The 19,083-nt window shown below is 42.0% G+C and overlaps 1 protein-coding gene across 1 annotated transcript in view; it reads right to left on the reverse strand.

Moving 5' to 3' along the window:
• LOC109916935 (RING finger protein 24) overlaps nucleotides 1-18,552 on the reverse strand; it is a gene marked incomplete at its 5' end in the record, with an annotated part of 34,570 nt that extends 16,018 nt beyond the window's left edge. Inside the window, 2 exons of the mRNA XM_048621498.1 lie at nucleotides 11,846-11,887; nucleotides 18,510-18,552. Coding sequence (XP_048477455.1) covers nucleotides 11,846-11,887; nucleotides 18,510-18,552 — 85 coding nt within the window. The remainder of the gene's footprint in view (nucleotides 1-11,845; nucleotides 11,888-18,509) is intronic.
• Nucleotides 18,553-19,083: the final 531 nt, after the last annotated feature.

The raw sequence follows: 19,083 nt of genomic DNA on the forward strand, positions 1-19,083 counted from the left end.
TTTTTTTTTTTTTTTTTTCTGACGTTTCGGGCCTCGACCCTTCTTCAGAAATTCAGAAGGGTCTAGGCCTGAAACGTCAGCCTTCCTGCTCCTCTGATGCTGCTTGGCCTGCTGTGTTCATCCAGCTCTACACTTGTTACCTCTGTTTTCTCTTGGGAACTGGTGTGAAATAATGTAAATTAATTACTGATCTAAGGACACTGTAGACGAATTGGCACTAAGGCACTGCTATGCTTAGGGCTGGCAGATGGTTGGATACTGAATTGGTTAATCAAGGGAGAACTGGTTCTGGAACAAAAACAGAAGTTACTGGAAAAGCTCAGCAGATTCTGGCTGGGTTTTAGCAGGAGGCAGTGTGATTTTTGAAGACTTCAAGAGACAATGTTTTGCTCTGTCTCTCTAGTTTCTCTTTAATTTTGCTTCAGTTATTGAATTGTTGAATGTTCTGAGAAAATAATCCCAGTCTTTAAGAAGCAAGTAAATATTTCCAGAAGTCTGCTGAAACTGTTTGCATTAACAGGTGACTTCAGAGTACAAGGAAGATATACAGATATTATAGTTGTCTGTGAATAACTCATTGTTGAAGGATTTCATGAAGCTCACGTATCAATCATTGGAAACTGTTCTGTAAGCTAGAAAATTACATTCCTTTTTAAATGATCCCTTAACTGTGTCCATCTGTCAGTTTGTCTGTCTGTCTGAGAGTGCAGGTTATGATTAAAGAAGATTGGGTTTTAGGTTGCAGTTATTAATTAGATTAACTTGTTGTTTATCTGTGTTGTGCCAAAGCTACATTATTAATAATAAATTGTTTATTTTGTTTAAGTTATAAACTTGGTGTCCAAGGTCTGTTTCTCCTAAAGTTTGGTTAGGAACAATGGGCACACTGGAGGGCCACTGAATGTTTTACTTTCACTGTATTGTGAATCCAATGATAGAGATACTGATTTGGTTTGGCTTGCTATTCCTGTGCCGTAGCATTTAGATAAAAGATCAGTCATGATCACACTGAATGGTGGAACAGGCTCGAAGGGCCAAATGGCCTACTCTGGGTCCTATTTTCCATGTTTCTATTGAACCTCTTTCTTAATCTTCAAGACTGCTATCAGCTCAACCTTCACACTTCACATCAAATCCATCAGTAAGTAAAGCAAGCAGTCTAATTCTCCACACAACAGGCATTCAGCTCCTCCTCCTGTGGTCTGTAATATTTGATTTTGTCAGCAGGAAAATTCAAATGGCCCCCATTACTCTCCATATAGGGAGCTCAGATCGCTTTGCTATCCATGTGACTGGATTTATCCCCTCTGGTGGCATATTGGAAGGTGGCGAAGGGAGGTTTGTATTCAGAGGGTGGTCTTCCCATTACCTTCCCTCCCATACTTGGTCTGTTTCCCATTTTATGGTGTGCAAGGCAGCCTGCCTGACCTTGGGCCTATTGAGGTCTTTAAGTTGCCAATTAATGACCACCCAAGTGCTTCATTCTGACTCTATCACTATTTTACCTCCAGCGAGGGAAGGTACAGGCTAAGTTAGTACCCCAGCAGGCTTTTCTGCATGGGCTGGTGTTGGGTAAATGGGCTGAATGGGGAAGGGGGAACAGGCGGTCACAATGAGATCGGTGCGTGTTTGATTTTAACTTGGTGTCAAGTTGTGGCATGCTCGTTTGATACAGAAGGCTGTGGGTTCTTGTCCAATGGGAGGTGACATCCCTTCTCAGTTGCATACATTTAGTAAAAGTCTGTGGCAATAATATCTTCACACGGTTAATGAACCATGTGCCAGCTGGAATTGTACATTGCTTGCGCAATCATGTTAAGAGAATGTGACCTTTGTATCTTGGGTCATCCTTTTCTGCTCTTTCACTTCCTCTGTCTTTGTTATATTCCCGGACAGGCTTACTGGGCTATCTGGCAGTTTCCTGTTGACTGTGGAACACTCAGTGATCCACAGAAAACTTTCTTATATCCTTGATAGATCTTTTTAATATCCGGAAATGTTATTATAAAACCACCAAAGGGCTTTTTTGTCCACTGCCAAATCATCCTTGATACGTTTCATCTATTATCCACAACTCACAATCACTCATGTTTCCAATTAATCAAATCACATGCAATACCTAGCAAGGGCAAATCCTCAATGGCTTAAATCTCCCATCAAAACTGTCCAATTAAACCTCATTTGGCACCATTCTGGTTGGGTAACTATTTCAAGGAAGAGTTAAAAGTGTCAAACGTTCACAAAATTGGGAAAAGGCGAAGAAACTCACTTTGCACATCAATCTCGCAAAGGTTTATAGGCTTCTTCAGAATTTACAGCCTGTTCTGAAATGAATCCAGAGTTTGAGCAACATTTGTTTTGCACCTTTCATGTTGTAAAGGTGTTTCATCACACAGCAAGGATATTGAGTTGCATTGTATGCTGTGTGGAAATAGTTCAGTTTGGGAAACCTGGTCAGCATGGATGGGTAGGGCTGATGGATCTGTTTCCATGTTGTATTACTCTATGACCTCAGTGTATAGACTTTTAACAGCATGGAAAGAGGCCCTTTGGCCCATCATGTCCTTACCACGACAGCGATGCAGTGATGGAGGGATGGTGGTGCAGGCATCGCTGATGGTGATGAGCTAGCTCAGGACTAATGGACTTTCTTCAAGCTATATCCTTTCTGTCCCTATTCTTAAATTATTCAAAATGGCACCACATTGTGACAACAAATGAAACTTTTTCACTGTATTTTATGGTTTTCTTACTGTAAAATACACGTGACAATAAAATCAAAAATCTATCTATCTAATCTATTGCTGGTCATTAAACATCTATCTATTCTAACCCAATTTTCTAGCACTTGGCCCATGACTTTGTATGTTATTATGTTTCAAGTGCTCACCTACATACTGACAGTCTTCTTAAATTAAGGGTTCCTGCATCTTTTAAACAGCAAGTTCCAGATACACACAAGCATCTGGGTAATTTTTCTTCCTTTAATCCCCTCTAAACCTTTTGAACCTGACCTTAAAACCATGCCTGCTAGTTATTTACTCTTCTGCCAAAGGGAAAAATCTGGGAGCCAGCTTTCTCCATTTTTCTGGCTCACTCCACTTATTTTTTTACGTGATTGTCTTTGTTAGTACGGGGAACGGATTTCTGTCCATCTCCAGGACAATGCCGAATGTTAGTTTTAGTACTGATCTTCAGCTTATAATAGCGTGTCTTACAGCATTATGCAGCAACCTCTGATTGTAAATATTATGACTCTCAAAGACAACTATTTAAATGTAGTTCATAAACTAAAATTAAAAACAATTAATTTCACCTTTGTCGTAAATAAAGGAAACCTTGAATTTCTAAAATGTTGCCTGGCATGTTAGATTTACAAACTCTTCTTTCAGACACAGGACACTTCCTTTAGTGGTGAAATCTGCAGAATAAGAGCTAAACATAGAACGGAATCTTAACTCTCAAAGGCCAGAAAGTAAACAAGTCAAGCAGCTCTGTTTGCTGCATCGTCTCCACTTACCAGACCCTGAATAACATGGAGAAAACAAATCAAACTCAATCATGGGAGAGGGTCTTAGAAACACAGAAAATAGGAGTAGGCCATTCAGCCCTTCGAGGCTGCTCCACCATTCAATATGATTATGGCTGATTATCCAACTCAGCACCCTGTTCCTGCTTTATCTCCACACCCTTTGATCCCTGTAGCCCTACAAGCTATGTCTAATGGCTTCTTGAAAACATTCAATGTTTTGGCTTCAGCCGCTTTCTGTGGCAGAGAATTCCACAGACTCCCCACTCTCTGGCTGAGGAAATTTCTTCTCATCTCAGTTGTAAATGGCCTGCCCTATATCCTTTGATTGAGACTCCTGGTTCTGAACTCCCCAACCATTAGGAACATCCTTTCTGTGTTTATCCTGTCTAATCCTGTTAGAATTTTATAGGGTTCTACAAGATAACCCTCTTCATTCTTCTGAAGTCTAGTGTATATCGTCCTAACTGATCCAGTCTCTCTTCATATTGTCAGTCCCGCCATCCCAGAAATCAGTATGGTAAACCTTCATTGTACTCCCTCTATCGTAAGAACATCCTTCCTCAGATAAGGAGACCAAAACTGTGCATATATTCCAAGCGTGGTCTCAAAGAGTCCCTGTATAATTGCAGCAAAACATCCCAGCTCCTGTCCTTGAATCCTCTCTATGGCTATGAAGGACAAAATGCCATTTGCCTTCTTCACCACCTGCTGCAGCACCTGCGTGCTTACTTTCAGTGACCAGCTGTACAAGGAAACCCAGGTCTCGTTGCATCTTCTCCTTTCCCAATCAACTACCGTTCATATAATAATGGTGGCCTCCCAGTTGCCTGATTGGCTGCTGGTCCATTGGCCTTCCCCAAAGGGAGCAATGTAGGCCTCTCACTGTAACTGAGGTCAGTCAGCCAGTGGGATCCATTCACCTCCAGAGGATTCTGCACAATGGAACTGAATACCAAGTGGAGGGCAAAATGGGATCCGATCATTTCCACCCCACAGTCTCAACTGACATGAACCACAAATCTTCTATTTCAGGTGTAGTACAGAAAAACAGGCTCCAACCGGGCTCCAAGTGAAATGGATCAAAAGGTATGAGGAGAAAGTGGGAAAAGAGTACTGAGTTAGATCATCAGCCATAGAATCATACAGCATAGAAACAGGTCTAACCAGTCCATGCTGAACATAATCCCAAACAAAACTAATCCCACCTGCCTGCTCCTGACCCATATCCCTCCAATCATTTCCTATTCATGTACTTATCCAAATGTCTTTTAAACATCATAATTGTACCCGCATCCACCATTTCATCTGGAAGTTCATTCCACACACGAACTACCCTCTGTGTAAAAAATTTGCCTCATGTCTTGTTTAAATCTCTCTCCTCTCACCTTAAAAATGTGCCCCCTAGACTTGAAATCCCTCGTCCTAGGGAAAAGACAATTACCTCTCATTATTTTATAAACTTCTATCAGATCATCTCTCAACCTCCTATGCTTCAGTGAAAAATGTCCCAGCCTATCCAGCCCTTCTTTATAACTCAAACCTTCCATACTTCGCAACATCCTGTAAATTTCTTCTGAACCCTCTCCAGCTTGATAATATCCTTCCTATATCTGGGCAACCAGAACCAGGAGAGGCCTCACCAATGTCCTGTACAACATCAACATGACTTCCCAACTCCTATGCTCAAAGGACTGAGCAATGAAAGCAAGCTTGCTAAACACCTTTTTAACCACCCTGTGTATATGTGATGCAAACTTCAAAGAATTATGTATCTGCATTCCTGAGTCCCTCTGTTCTACAACACAACCCAAGGCCCTACCATTGTTTGTTGTACCAAAATGTAACACCTCACATTTATCTAGATTGAAGTCCATCTGCCATTTTTCAGCCCATTGACCCATTTGATCAAGATCCCTTTGTAATCTTGGAAAACCTTCTTCACTGTCTACAATGCCACCAATTTTGATGTCATCTGCAAACGTACTAACCATGCCTTCTATACTCTCATCCAAAATCATTTATATAAATGACAAACAAAACAGCACCCAGAACTGATCCCTGTGGAACACCACTAGTCACAGGCCTCCAGTCCAAAAAGCAACCCTCCACCATTACTCTCTGCTCCTGCTGTTAATTATGAATTATGAATCCAATTGGCAAGTTGACCCTGAAGCCCATGTGACCTAACTTCATTAATTAGTCTACCATGCTTGATCATAATGAATATTGGAGCAGGCTCGAAGGGCCTACTCTTGCTCTTATTTTTTATGTTTCTAAAACTAGTGAACACTGGAAGGGTCAGCAAAGTCAAAAAAGTTTGGTATTACAAAATAGATGACCCAAGTAGACAGTGGAAGAAGAAAAAAATTGAAGGAAATTTGGGGGAATGGCTCACTGAGGCGTGTTAAGTTTATTGTCAAGGGACTTCAAAATAACTTCATTGCCTATACGTTCCTATATCAGTCAATGATGTTTCAACAATAGTGCACAGCTCTCCACAGCTAGAGCTGTTGTTATCAACACCCAGGAGTTTCTGATTTCCCAACAGGAAGGTGTGGTAGATACGTGACTTAAACATTCATTTGATGACACTGTGACCAGTGAAGTAGAACATATAATGAAAGAGAGCAAAACACACCATCCTTGCTATATAAACCATAAACACAAGCCACATTATACTGTAGGTTGTTTCATAATTATGCAATTAATAGTTACATTAGCATTTTGTGTAGAAGTAAAACTGTCCAAACAGGTACCGGATGACAAAATTGGCATATTCTCTTTCACAGATAAAGGACACTCTCCTGAACAAAAATACGATGTTTGCATCTGGTGATTTGTAGGTGAAACCCGAGACAATTGGGTCATGCTACAGTTCTGACAGCTTGCCAAAAAACATCAACTTAACCTATCATTTCATCTGTTAAACAATATCTCACACACTCACAGGCCTGTTGCCCTCACTTAACAACAAGCTTTCCTCCCTCAACAAACAAAACCAAAACACACTTTCTATTCAGCCATTATTTGGGATATGGCCACATTTATTGCCTACCACCAGTTGCCTTGGAAAGATAGCAATGGGCCTTCTTGATTGCAATTGCTCTTGGCAGGCCACCTCAGAGGGCATTCCTCCACAGTGTGGTATTGGAGTAGAATCTATATGAGGGCAACGCATTAATATGAGCAACAAAAGAAAGACAGTAGCCATTGCTAGAGATAGCAAGAACTGCAGATGCTGGAGTCAGAGTTACCACAGTGTGGAGCTGGAGGAACACAGCAGGCCAGGCAGCATCAGAGGAGCAGGAAAGTTGACGTTTCGGGTGATTTCTGAAGAAGGATCCTGACCCAAAATGTCAACTTTCCTGGTCCTCTGATGCTGCCTGGCCTGCTGTGTTCCTCCAGCTCGACACGGTGTCATCAGTAGTCATTATTAGTTGACACTGCCAAAGTTTATAGAGAGCTTCGTGAAGGATGAACAGTAGTTACAGGGTATCACACTGTAAAGCAAAATACCACATTTGTTGCGAATCTCAAATTAGAATAGAAAATGCAGGAAATACACAACAGGACATGCAGCATCTGTGGAAAGAGAATCTGAGTGAACTGGCTAGAAAGTAAATCAGGCATTGGGCGCATTCCTGGGTGCAAGCCTCATGACTGATGCTGACATGATTTCTTACGAGCCAGTCAATTAGCAAACAGGAAGCATGCTCACTAGCCAATTAAGGGTGGGGAGCATTGGTGAGTTGTGGAGTGGTAGGTGGCTTGATACTGGTGTGCCCTGAAGGCAGAATGGCCACTAGGAGGCACTCCAGCTCTGACAGATTGGCAGCGCCCAGTGTCAGAGGTGAGAGACAGTATGAAAGAGGGAGGGTGGTTCAAGATGAAGGTACTTGAAGAAGTTTGGGAAAAGTTGTATGAAAACTGGCCATGGCTGCTGGACAGGACAGCTTCTGGATACCATTGTGATTCAGAGCGAACACATCTACAGTAAGTGTTTGAATTTCAAGTGCCTTTGGCTCATAGTTTATGAGCTGGACATTGAACTCCAGACCCTGTAACACATCAGAAAGGGGAAAAGTTACCTGGATTCTTTGGACCAGGAGGCAATCACAACATGTAGGATAGGGTCCTCTGATTTGGCCAGCGATCAGAGACAGGACGTGTGACTGTGCGTGAGACAGGTAAGGGGGACCCAGAGGACAGGGATATCAGCCTCTGCAGTAAATCCTACAGATTTGAGGTTCTCTCAGCCTGTTTGGATGAGACTGGTGGCTGCAGGGTGGATGAGCAAAGTGACAATGGTACAGGAGGCTGATCAAGTGTAGGAGAAGTGAAGAATTCAGCAGTAATAGTGACAGTATGGTGAGGGGGACTGACAGCATTCTCTGCAATAAAGAAAGAGAGTCCAGATGGCTCTGTTACCTGCCCAGTGCCAGGGTTCAGGACATCTGCTCAAGGCTGGTACTTGCACTGGGAGAGGGAGGATTCAATGGTTACAGTCCATGTCGATATGAAAGAGTTCAGAAGAACTAGGAAAGAGGTTCTGCATACAGCGTATGAGGAGCTAGGCACTAAATTAAAATGCAGAACCTCAAATGTTATAATCTCTGCATTATTATCAGAGATTAATGCAAATTGGAAGAAGTGAGTCCCAGGCTGTGGGCCACTGGAGCCAGTACTGGTGAAAGTACCATTGAGACAGTCTCCACATGAACCATACTAGGCCGATATTCTTACAAATGACATAACTAGGGAAGCATAGGGGGTGTTAAATTAAATAGTGGAGCAAAGGATCAGGTGTGGTACATCAAATAGCAGGGAGAAGATTGTTTTTCTTTATTTATTAATGGTATGAGGGCATCACTGGCTAGGCAGCATTTATTGCCCATCCCTAATTGCCCAGAGGGCAGTTAAGAGTCAACCACATTACTGTGGGTCTGGAGTCACGTGTAGGCCAGATCAGGTAAGGATGGCAGTTTCCTTCCCTAAAGGGCATTAGTGAACCAGATGGGTTTTTCTGACAATCGACAATGGATTCACGGTCATCATTGGATTCTTATTTCCAGATAATTTATTGAGTTCAAATTCCACCATCTGTCATGGCAGGATTCAAACCCGTGTTCCCCGAATGTTGTCGAGGTCTCTGGATTAGCAGTCCAGCGATAATACCACTAGGCTATTATCTCCCCTTGAGATAAGAGAGGAAAATAGCAATTATGGGAAATGAGGGTCAGAAAATAGCAGGAATGAGACAAGAAAGACGAGGAACACACCAACAATCAAGACCAAATAATACACAGGTTGCAAAAGTACAAAACTGAAGACCGTGTATCTGAATGCACATGGCTTTCATAACACAGTAAACAATTAGATGGGGCACACTGATGTACGTGAATACAGTCTGACAGTAATTATGGAGATATTTCCACATGATGACAAGGATTGGTTCTTGGATATTAACTGGTATATGACATTCCAGAAAATAAGCAGCAAGGTCAAGGTGGAGTCATTGCACTGTTATTCAAGGATGGCATTTGTGAAATTGCTAGGGGTCACCTTGTCTTCAGATCAGGATGCAGGTTGGTTTGGAGAGAGATGAGAAGAAGGAGTTAATGGAATCAAAACATTAACTCTGCTTTCTTCCCACAGATTCCACCAGACCTTCTGAGATTGAGCAACAATTTCTGTTTTTATACAAAGATGAGGAAATGGAGGAAGGAACAGCTGCTCAGTCAGCAACTGTGGCACTGGATTTCCAGCTGCCATTTTATTGCATCATCCTGCTCCATCTCTGTCCTTGGCCTTATTCAGACCATTGCAGCCATGTTTTATACGGCAGTTGCTGGCAATGATTCTGCTGTTAGCAGTTAAGCCTCCTCTAACCCAATCTTTTGTTTCTGTCACCTGCCCCATTACCATCCCATGATGCCTTACTTCACCATTCCATTCTCCCATCAATTCAAAAAAAAGTAACTCTATTTCTCTCTGAAATAGTTCCACAGAGGCCAGTATCCTTTACTTCAGTGATGCCTCATTCAGAGCCAGCTCCCACGTGTCAGTATCTCTGACACTATACTTTTTTTCATGCCAGCCAGGGCTCCCTGATCGGACCAGATTAACAGCCCCAAGCAGGGAACTCATATTCTGTGAGGTCCACCTGCCTGATGTTACAGTCACTATGGCCTCCACAGGTTGTGGTTGGCTTGCTGAGTACTTCCAGCTTTTTAGTTTTTGATAGTCATTAATGAGTTAAACTACTGAATGGGTTGAATTTTTATCCACAAAGTGGCAGCTTTCAGCTCAACTTGTGTTTATGGAACCTTATAATGGACAGGTGACAGCTAGTTACCAGCAGCGACTAGATTTCACAAGTAATTAATGAGCAGTAAACAACACTGGGATCTGAGGAATATGTAACAGGTGTTACAGTGTACAAGTTCTTTCTATTTTTTTCTATATTTGAGACTTTACTGTCAAACCCTTCAAAGAATAGTTACAGGACTGAAAATAACCATTCAGACCGCCATGTCTGCACTGGCTTTCTGAATGATCAATGCACTGAGTGCGCTTTAATTCCCTGCACTCCGCTCCCCCTCTGTAACCCTGAACATTCCTCCTTTTCAGATAACACAACAAATTATTTGTGTTAAGAGTAACTGTGCAGTGACTGTGGTAATGTAATGAATGCCTGTAAAACCAGTTGAGTTTCTTGTTTTTGTTCGTGTTGCTGGATGAAGGCAGAGTGATATCCGGGGCAGTGACAGAACTCCATGCTCCCCTGCCTGCTGAGCGTTGCCATGGGTCCACGTAAACCGGCAACAAGATCTGAGCCTTTTCGTGAAATTAGTCAAGGTTTCTGAATGCGGCTTTTGCTCAGCAGATCAAAGCAAGGGTCAGCTTAGATTAGAACCTGGCTCTAGATCCTTGCCAGTGATGCTCTTTGCACTATGATTAGGGATTTGTTTGCTATACACTTCAGAAGTACATCAATAGGTTTCAAGCATTTTGAGACAGCCAGTTGTAACTGTTTAAATATGACTGCTAGAAATGGCACTCTAATAATATGTATTCTCTTATAGGGAGTTGCCTCCTTTATATTTCCTCTGATGGGGTCAAAGAGCTGGCCAATTTTGATTTTTACTGTATGGTGTTCCAAATACAGGTACTTGCAGGGGTCCTGTTTTGCAGATCAGCTGGCATAAGAATACAGTGTACACACCTGAGAGACTGAACCCTGGCGCTTTTGAGTATCACTCAGAACTGTCACGTTACTAAACAACAAGGCTCACATTTCACTACAGCAGGTGTCTGCTCCAACAATCCTGGGTCAGCACACGTAGCTTAGCTTTGCATTTAAATATCTGAGCACAAAGCTTCAGAGTTCTGGGCGAGAGTTTGACAGGAAGGATTGAATTGTTGCTGCTGGAGAGCTTTGACAACTTGTACAAAACACTGGGTTTCAATTGTAGCAACTTGTGCTCCTAGAACAATCTGTGCAGTGTCAGAGTAACCACTTTGAAACTCCTTGCACTTTCATTTTGTTTTTTTCTGGAGAGGCTACAGCCAAAACTTTTAGAGTGGAAGCTTTCATCTTCTAGTCATCTAGTCAATTGTTTTGACCTAGGCACAAGTCCAGGAGTAAGAAACAGGCTTTTTACCTTTCTTTCTTCAGTTTAGAGTTACAGTATTTCATTACTGGACAAATTTAGGTCCCCGAAAAATTTCTACAGATGATAAGCGTCGCTGAGTTTTCCAAAGGTTTCCCAAGCTTCTGCCACATTTTTCCAGTATCTTTACCTAACCCTCGCCAAGAAGCTGAGTCTGTGGAGTGGAAGAGCAAGGATAGGTTCACAACATCAGCACCAAATTTCTCTCAAAAGATTTGTCTTCTTGGTGCTAACGTTAAGCTTCCCTCTGTAGTTTTATTCATAGTAACCTGCAATCACTCAGCTAGTGTATTATCGAGGGGGTTTTAAAGCATCCTGGAGAGATCCACCCCATCAGCAAAGAGATTACTTTCTTTCTTAACTGCCCTGTCCCACTCCCCCACTAACTCATGTTTCTTGGCCAACAATTATCCACCTGGTGTTACAACGAATAACTTAGAAAACGTTGCTCAGTCTGATCGGGAATTAGCTACACTGTATTTACACTAACAAACCAGCAAAGGTAAAGGCTAACGTTGAGCTGTCTACATTGTTGCACTGCCATGTGCTCATGATTTTCAAGAAGACGTCAGCTTGAAGGAAACAAAATTATAAGAGCAATTAAATCCTCTTTAAAAAATACACAAAGCATTTTCCTTACCTCATGCAAATTAAGTTCTTTTACTTTCTCTTTCAGTATAACCTGCAAGATAGACAGAATCACAATAAATCAGGCTTCTATAAATGACCTACATTTAATTGCCACATTTGAACCAATCAACCAAAACTCACAAATATTCTACTATAACACTTGGAAGCTACTGATAATTATAAATTAAAACCTTGATGGTTATACATGACCTTTAATGAATTATATTGCATAAAAAGTACAGAAAAAACTAAGATCCAACTGGTCAGTGCTACTGTTGATGCTGCACACCAGTCTTACTGGCTCCTATCTCGGACTTTCAGCAGATCTTTTTCTCTTTCTTGTATTTTGTTAGTTTCGCTTTGAAACCATTGCAGTTTTTGACCCAACCACCTCCAGGATAGAGTATACCACAATACAACCACTCTCTGACTAAAGAAATTTCTCCTTTTTTCCCCTCCTGTTGGTCTGATCATTGACTTTGCAGGATTCATGGGCCTGAGTTTTAAATTTCCTCACAAGTGAAAACATATTCTCTACATCGACCCTGTCATCCAGAACTTTGAACAGTCGTATCAGGTCAACTTGAAGGGCAAGGTTTTCACTGCATGCTTCAGGCTCAATTTATAATGCACTGCGGAAGGTCTAGTAAGCGGAGGAGGTGCACAATGAATGGTAGCTCCCTAGACAGCACTAAGAAACAAAAGGGACCTTGGAGCACAATCCATAAATCCCTGAAGGTGACACCACAGGTAGATAACTTGGTGATGAAGGCACATGAGATGTTTGCTTTTAAAAGGCACAATGTAGAATATAGGAGCCAGGAAGTCTTGTTACAACTTTGTAAAACATTGCTTAGGCCATAGATAGAATACTGTGTGCCATTCTGGTCACCACACTATCAGAAGGACATGACTGCACTGGAGAGGGTGCAGAGGAGATACACCAGGATGTTCTCTGAGATGGAACGTCTCAGTTGTGAGGAGAGACTGGACAGGCAGGGTTTGTTTTCCCTGGAGCACAGGAGGCTGAGGGATGGAGGGGTGGAGAGAAATCTGATTGAGGTGTACAAAATAATGAGAAGTACAGACAGAATAAATCACGAGAATCTTTTCCCCATGGCAGACATGTCTAAGACCAGACAGCACAAGCTTAAAGTGAGCAGAAAGTGGTTTACAGGAGATCTGAGAAAAAAAAATTCACCCAGAGGGTGGCAGAACCATGGAACGTGCTGCCCAAGAGGATGGTGGAATCAGATACTCTTGCAACATATAAGAAGCATCTGGATGAGCACTTAAAATGCCAGGGCATAGGATGCCATGGCTATAGCAGGTAAATATGATCACTGTAAATTGGTGTTTGTTGGTTAGCGTGGACATGGTGGGCTGAAAGGCCTGTTTCTATACTGTCTGACTCTATGACTCTAAGTAATTGATAAGGCAAAGAAACTTCTGGCCTTTATTCCTACGGGTTGGTGTTTAAACATAGGGAAGTTCTGTTATAACTATACAGAGTATCGGTGAGGCTGCACCTGGAGTACTGTGTACAGTTTTAGTCCCTGTTTTTAAGAAAGGATACACTGGCATTGGAGACAGGTTAAAAGAGATTCATGACACTGATTCCTGGGATGAAGGTGCTGTCTTAACAAGAACTACCAAGTATGTTAGGCTTTTATTTTTTGTCATTTTAGAAGCATGTGGGCTGATCTTATTGAAACATAGTGGATTTTGAGGGGGCGAGACAGGGTAAAATGTTGGGAAGATGTTTTCTTTACTGGTGGCATCTTGACCTAGGCAAATATTTACAGAATAAGAGGATACTTGTTTAAAACTGAGATGCAAAGGAATTTCTTCTCTCAGAGGAGAATGAATATCTGGAACTCTCTGCCCCAGAGAATTCTGGAGGCTAGATCACTGAAAGATTTAAAGAAGAGGTTGATAGATTTTTTAAATATCGGGAACTGAGGGCTATCAGGAACTGGCATAAAAGAGGAGGTGAGACCTGAAGCATGAGCAATGGTCTGACAGAATGGTGGGGCAGGCTTGATGGGCCAAATAGACTTCTCCTGCTTGTACTGCATATATTCTTATGCAATTATATTATCAACACCATTTGGTTTTCTCAAAGAAAATTTGTAAACTACTTAATAAATATTAGGAGGGTTCAGCTGCTAAATTAAATATAGATCAAAAAGAAAGATTATGGCAACAGTTAATTTTGTCAAACAATAAATGGAAGGACAAATTGAACAGTCTGTTCTTAATTCTAAAGCACTGGCCTAGTTCGACAGAGTATTGCTTCGACACAATGCTGATCCTGAAGAATTTAGCAAATGAGCAAAATTTAAGGCTTTTAAAGGTTTACCACTTTGTAAGATTTGGGTAAATTTTGCACTTAGCATTTAACTTTAACCTTAAACTGCTTTTTTTCAGTTAGCCAGTGATAAACAAGCTGTCTGTTCATGGCTCTTGCACAGTTAGTTAATTAGGTGACTGGTTATAACTGGTAATTATTGTCGGTAGGGGTGGAATTTGGTGATTGAAACTTTTGCAAGAATAAATACAGGAAGCTTTTGTTAATGCACAGCAATGACAAGAGCTGAAGTCTTGAGACATTAATTAAAATTGATAGCTTAAGCTAGGTCCTAACTAGATTCTAAATGGTGTAACAGAGTTACCTGAATGGCTGTAAATTGGGAGAGGGGAGTGTGCAGTGGGACCTGGGTGTCCTTGTGCACCAGTCGCTGAAGGTAAACATGAAGGTGCAGCAGGCGGTAAAGAAGGCAAATGGTATGTTGGCCTTCATTGCGAGAGGTTTCGAGTACAGGAGCAGGGATGTGTTGTTGCAGTTATACAGGGCCTTGGTGAGGCCACACCTAGAATATTGTGTGCAGTTTTGGTCTCCTTTTCTGAGGAAGGATGCTCTTGCTCTCGAGAGGGACTGCAGTGAAGGTTTACCAGGCTGATTCCAGGGATGGCGGGTCTGACATATGAGGAGAGGTTGACTAAGTCGGGATTGTTTTTGCTGGAGTTCAGACAAATGAGGGGGAATCTCACAGAGACTTATAAAATTCTAACAGGACTGGACAGGGTAGATGCAGGGAGGATGTTCCCAATGGTGGGTGTGTCCAGAACCAGGGGACACAGTATGAGAATTTGGGGTAAAGATTTAAGACGGAGATGAGGAGACATTTCTTCACCCAAAGAGTGGTGAGCCTGTGGAATTCATTACCACAGGAAGTAGTTGATGCCAAAACATTGAATGTACTCAAGAGGCGACTAGATATAGCACTTGGGGCAAATAGGATCAAAGGTTATGGGGAGAAAGTAAGATTAAGCCATTGAGTTGGATGATCAGCCATGATCGTGATGAAGGGCTGAATGGCCTCCTCCTGCTCCCATCTTCTAGGTTTCTATGTTTAGATCTAAAACAGACAACTGAGTCCTGCTGCTTGCAATTCCAGCACCACGTGGAAACTTCAGAACATTTTAAGCTCATAGTCATAGAGTCATACAGCATGGAAACAGACCCTTAAGCCCAACTTAAATATGCTGACCAAGTTTCCTAAACTGAACTAGTCTCATTTACCTGCATTTGATCCAAATCCCTCTAAACCTTTCCTATTCATGTACCTGTCCACATGTTTTTTAAATGTTGTAATTGTATTCGCCTCTACCATTTCCTCTGGCAGCTCGTTCCATATCCACACCACACTCTGCCTGAAAAAGTTATCTCTCGGGTCTTTTAAATCTTTCCCCTTGCACCTTAAACCTATGCCCTGTAGTTTTGGACTCCCCTACCCTGGGGAAAAGACCTTAGCTTTTTGGGTCAAGCCAAACGACAAATAAATGGAAGCTGTGCCTTGTGCAGGTGTGCTGATGTCTGAAAGCAAAAACGAGAGAAAACCCGAAACGTGCAAAGGAAAAGAAGCAAAATGGGATAAAGATCTAGTAGAGGTGCACAAGATTATGATAGGTTTAGATAAGAGAGACAAGGAAAAGCTGTTCCCATTAGCTGTTTGTGGAATGACTAGGAGACACAAATTTTGGGCTGGAACATTATCTGTTGGTTGGTAATGACACTGGACTCACTGTCCATGAAAGTGGAGGAGATAGGTAATACATAATTTCAAAAGGCAAGTGGCTGGGCAGTTTAGGGAAATAAACTTGCAGGGTCACAGAGCTAAGAGCAGGGGAATACAATTGACTGAGCTGCTCTACAGAGAGCTAGCATAAATGCGATAGGCTGAATAGTCTCCTTCTCTGTGGTAATGACTTAATTGTTGTGTGGGTAGATTCCAGGAAGCTGGTATCAGTTGATGGTCTTTCCCATAGATGGTTTAAACTCGAACATTACAGGAGTTTGAAATGTGCAATCAATCTTTAAGATATAATCTCCTTATGAAAATGCTACAGTAAAATTTCTGCCTCAGGAGCAAATAAGTCAATGGCTTATCATCCTTCAGTAACTCGCAGCTTTTGAACACAACAGAAAAAAGCCACATAGCAATTAAGTAACTGTTTTGTTTGTGAGTTCTGTGCACAAAGCAGTACTTCACAGTTCCTGTGAATGGAACATACTATATTTGAACGACTGGTATTTATTCCTAAATCAGGAATAGTACATTTAGATGTAGAATGAAGCCACAGTTATTCTCCCAAACAATACAGTCTAATGTGGGGAGAACATTTCCTGTTTCTGTTTCAAATGCCAGTGGGAGGGAATCTGTTGAATTTGATCACTAATCTAGACCTAAATAAGGGGAATGTTTGCAGGGTGAAGAGGAGCAAGGACACTCCTTTGCACTCCATACAATGTGACGATGTCTAGGCACAGGCCAGCCATGTCCTTCTATCTCAGCATGAAGGCTGCCCCAGGATGCTTGATGTCCCTCTGAAGGTAAGACCATAAGGAGTAGGAACAGGACCAGGCCATTCAACACTGCTCTACCATTAAATAGGATCATACCTGATTCAACATTTATCCTGTCTACTTTCCCCGTAACCCTTGATTCTGCACAGATCAAGAATCTATTTATCTCAACTTCTAATATACAGAAGTCTGTCCCGGCACCCCTCTTGACAAAGAGTTACAAAGACTCACAGCCCTCTTGAGAAGGCATTCCTCCACATCTCAGTCTTAAGTTGGCACCCCTTTATTCTGAGATTGTGCCCTCTGGTCCTATACTCCCCTATGAGGGGAAACATTCTCTCATTATTTACCCTGTCATTACCTTAAGAATCTGACATGTTTCAATGAGATCACCTCCCATTCTTGCTAATGAGCCTGGTCTGTACTGTGGACCAGACCTCCTAATGGGATGATAGGGCTGTCAGGCAGCATATTTCACTGGTCAGTGGCCAGTGTAGAAATTCTGTCCCAATATCAAAAGAAATGGTTTAGAACTTTATGCTATTTAATATCAACATAGCCCCTTAGGTGTGTTCATGGTGGATACTGAGTTTGCATAGAGGGTAAAGAGACCATGATGGGGGTAGGGGTAAATGGGGCATGAGTTGACATGGAGGATATAAGAGTCCAATGGGAGGGACAATTTGGGGACACTCTGTGGAGAATATTATCTCATACATTTTCTACCAATTATTGAAACAACAATTCGTGGATAGTTATTCAAAATAATCATTTTTATTAATCTGTTTCAGAAGGTTTTCTTGGGACCTTGGTGCTACAGCAGAAGATGCTTTATGTGCCCTCTGGCGAGGGCTTAAAGGCCTACAGTCTCACTTGGGAAAAAATCCTGGAGAACTGAGGTGGCTTTTTTAATGTGGCTACCTCAGCATCGCTACCTCTGTCACTGTCTATGTTGGTTTACTGGGGAAGTGGGCCCAATTCCATTCCACACCCACTCCCTCCTGAGTGGATATCATACTATTTGGGGACATCTGTATCAAGAGGTGGTGGGGGGGAGCTGGAAAATCAGGAAATTTCCTGAATCGAACTGCCCACTTCAGGAGCAAAAATCAGGCCGACGTGCCATTTTTTATCGGGAGAAGTCCAATGTATTTCACAATGACTGCAGAACATCGCTGTCGTTGATGAAGTTATGTGAGAGGGTGGCACTGGAGTCTTTCCCTATCTTGACTTTGATTGATGCAGAACAACAAGGTTTGTGAACACAAGAATATTATGCACGGCTTTGCACAGTGACAACATATGTGAGTCACTTATTGAAAAGAATGCTTTTGGGGAATTTGATGTCTGAATTAGGTTAGATTTCAACACTGGACGTAGAATTTCAATACTTCAGATTACAAGGAGGAAGATGTGTATTTTAACAACCTGCAAATTATCTTTATCAAATCAGCCTGGATGTCACCAATCCAGTTCTAATAGGGAATGAGGTCATGTTGTTCCCAATTTGACATCTGTTCGGAATTGGACTCAGCTGCCTGGTGTGGGAAATAGTCATAGGTTAGCGAGATGTTCTGGAGGTCACAGCTTTTCCTCAGCACTTCTAAACACTCCTGGTGAACCAAAGCACTTGATGCTGACCGTGCATGTTCTGAAGTACTCCATCACTCTGTGTTCACTTTCCTTACCTTGGTGAGCACATAACTCACATAAAGGATGGAATTGCCATTTTATTGAATGGATGTTAGCAGATTCAGGACACTATCACCCTGTCTGTTCCACAGAGTGGAGAAATGGATCTTACCTGTTTATATGCGTAAAGTTCCTTGTGTGCTTGATGTCGTAACCTGCATAGAGAGGAATGACAGAGAGGAGAAGTTGGTCAATCCTACAGCTGACAAGGTTGTTTTTCTTGTAATTGAATAGTTAATCCCTCAATGACATTGGTTGCAGAAGTCCATAGGTACAACTAGTGAGAGGCAATGCCCATTGATCGCAGTAGATCATCTGTTCTATAACCTGGTTATCCTGTGTCAGAAAGGCAATGAATAAATGTCCTGCTGCTGAAACTCAGAAAGGGAGCAGATGTGAACAGAATACGTCCTCAGTGTATCTAGGATGTCAGCAAAGCTGTGCATACAAATGTTTGCTCAAAATTCCACACCTTCAAACCTCTATCACCGACACAGGGCAGTATAGTAGCTAGAAGCGAGTTTCACAGTTGAGAGGGGTCAGATAAGCTTACAGTTGGCATTAGGCAATCACTCCTTAGTTCCCCTATGCAAAACCCCATTGAACTCAGCAATGATGTTTGACAGCCTTCACAGATTGAACTCATCACACTAGCAACTGCAGAGAAATAAGAAAAATACAATTCT

This window comes from Rhincodon typus, unplaced genomic scaffold (assembly GCF_021869965.1).
Source record: "Rhincodon typus isolate 14 unplaced genomic scaffold, sRhiTyp1.1 hic_rhity00000716, whole genome shotgun sequence".
Lineage (NCBI taxonomy): Eukaryota > Metazoa > Chordata > Chondrichthyes > Orectolobiformes > Rhincodontidae > Rhincodon > Rhincodon typus.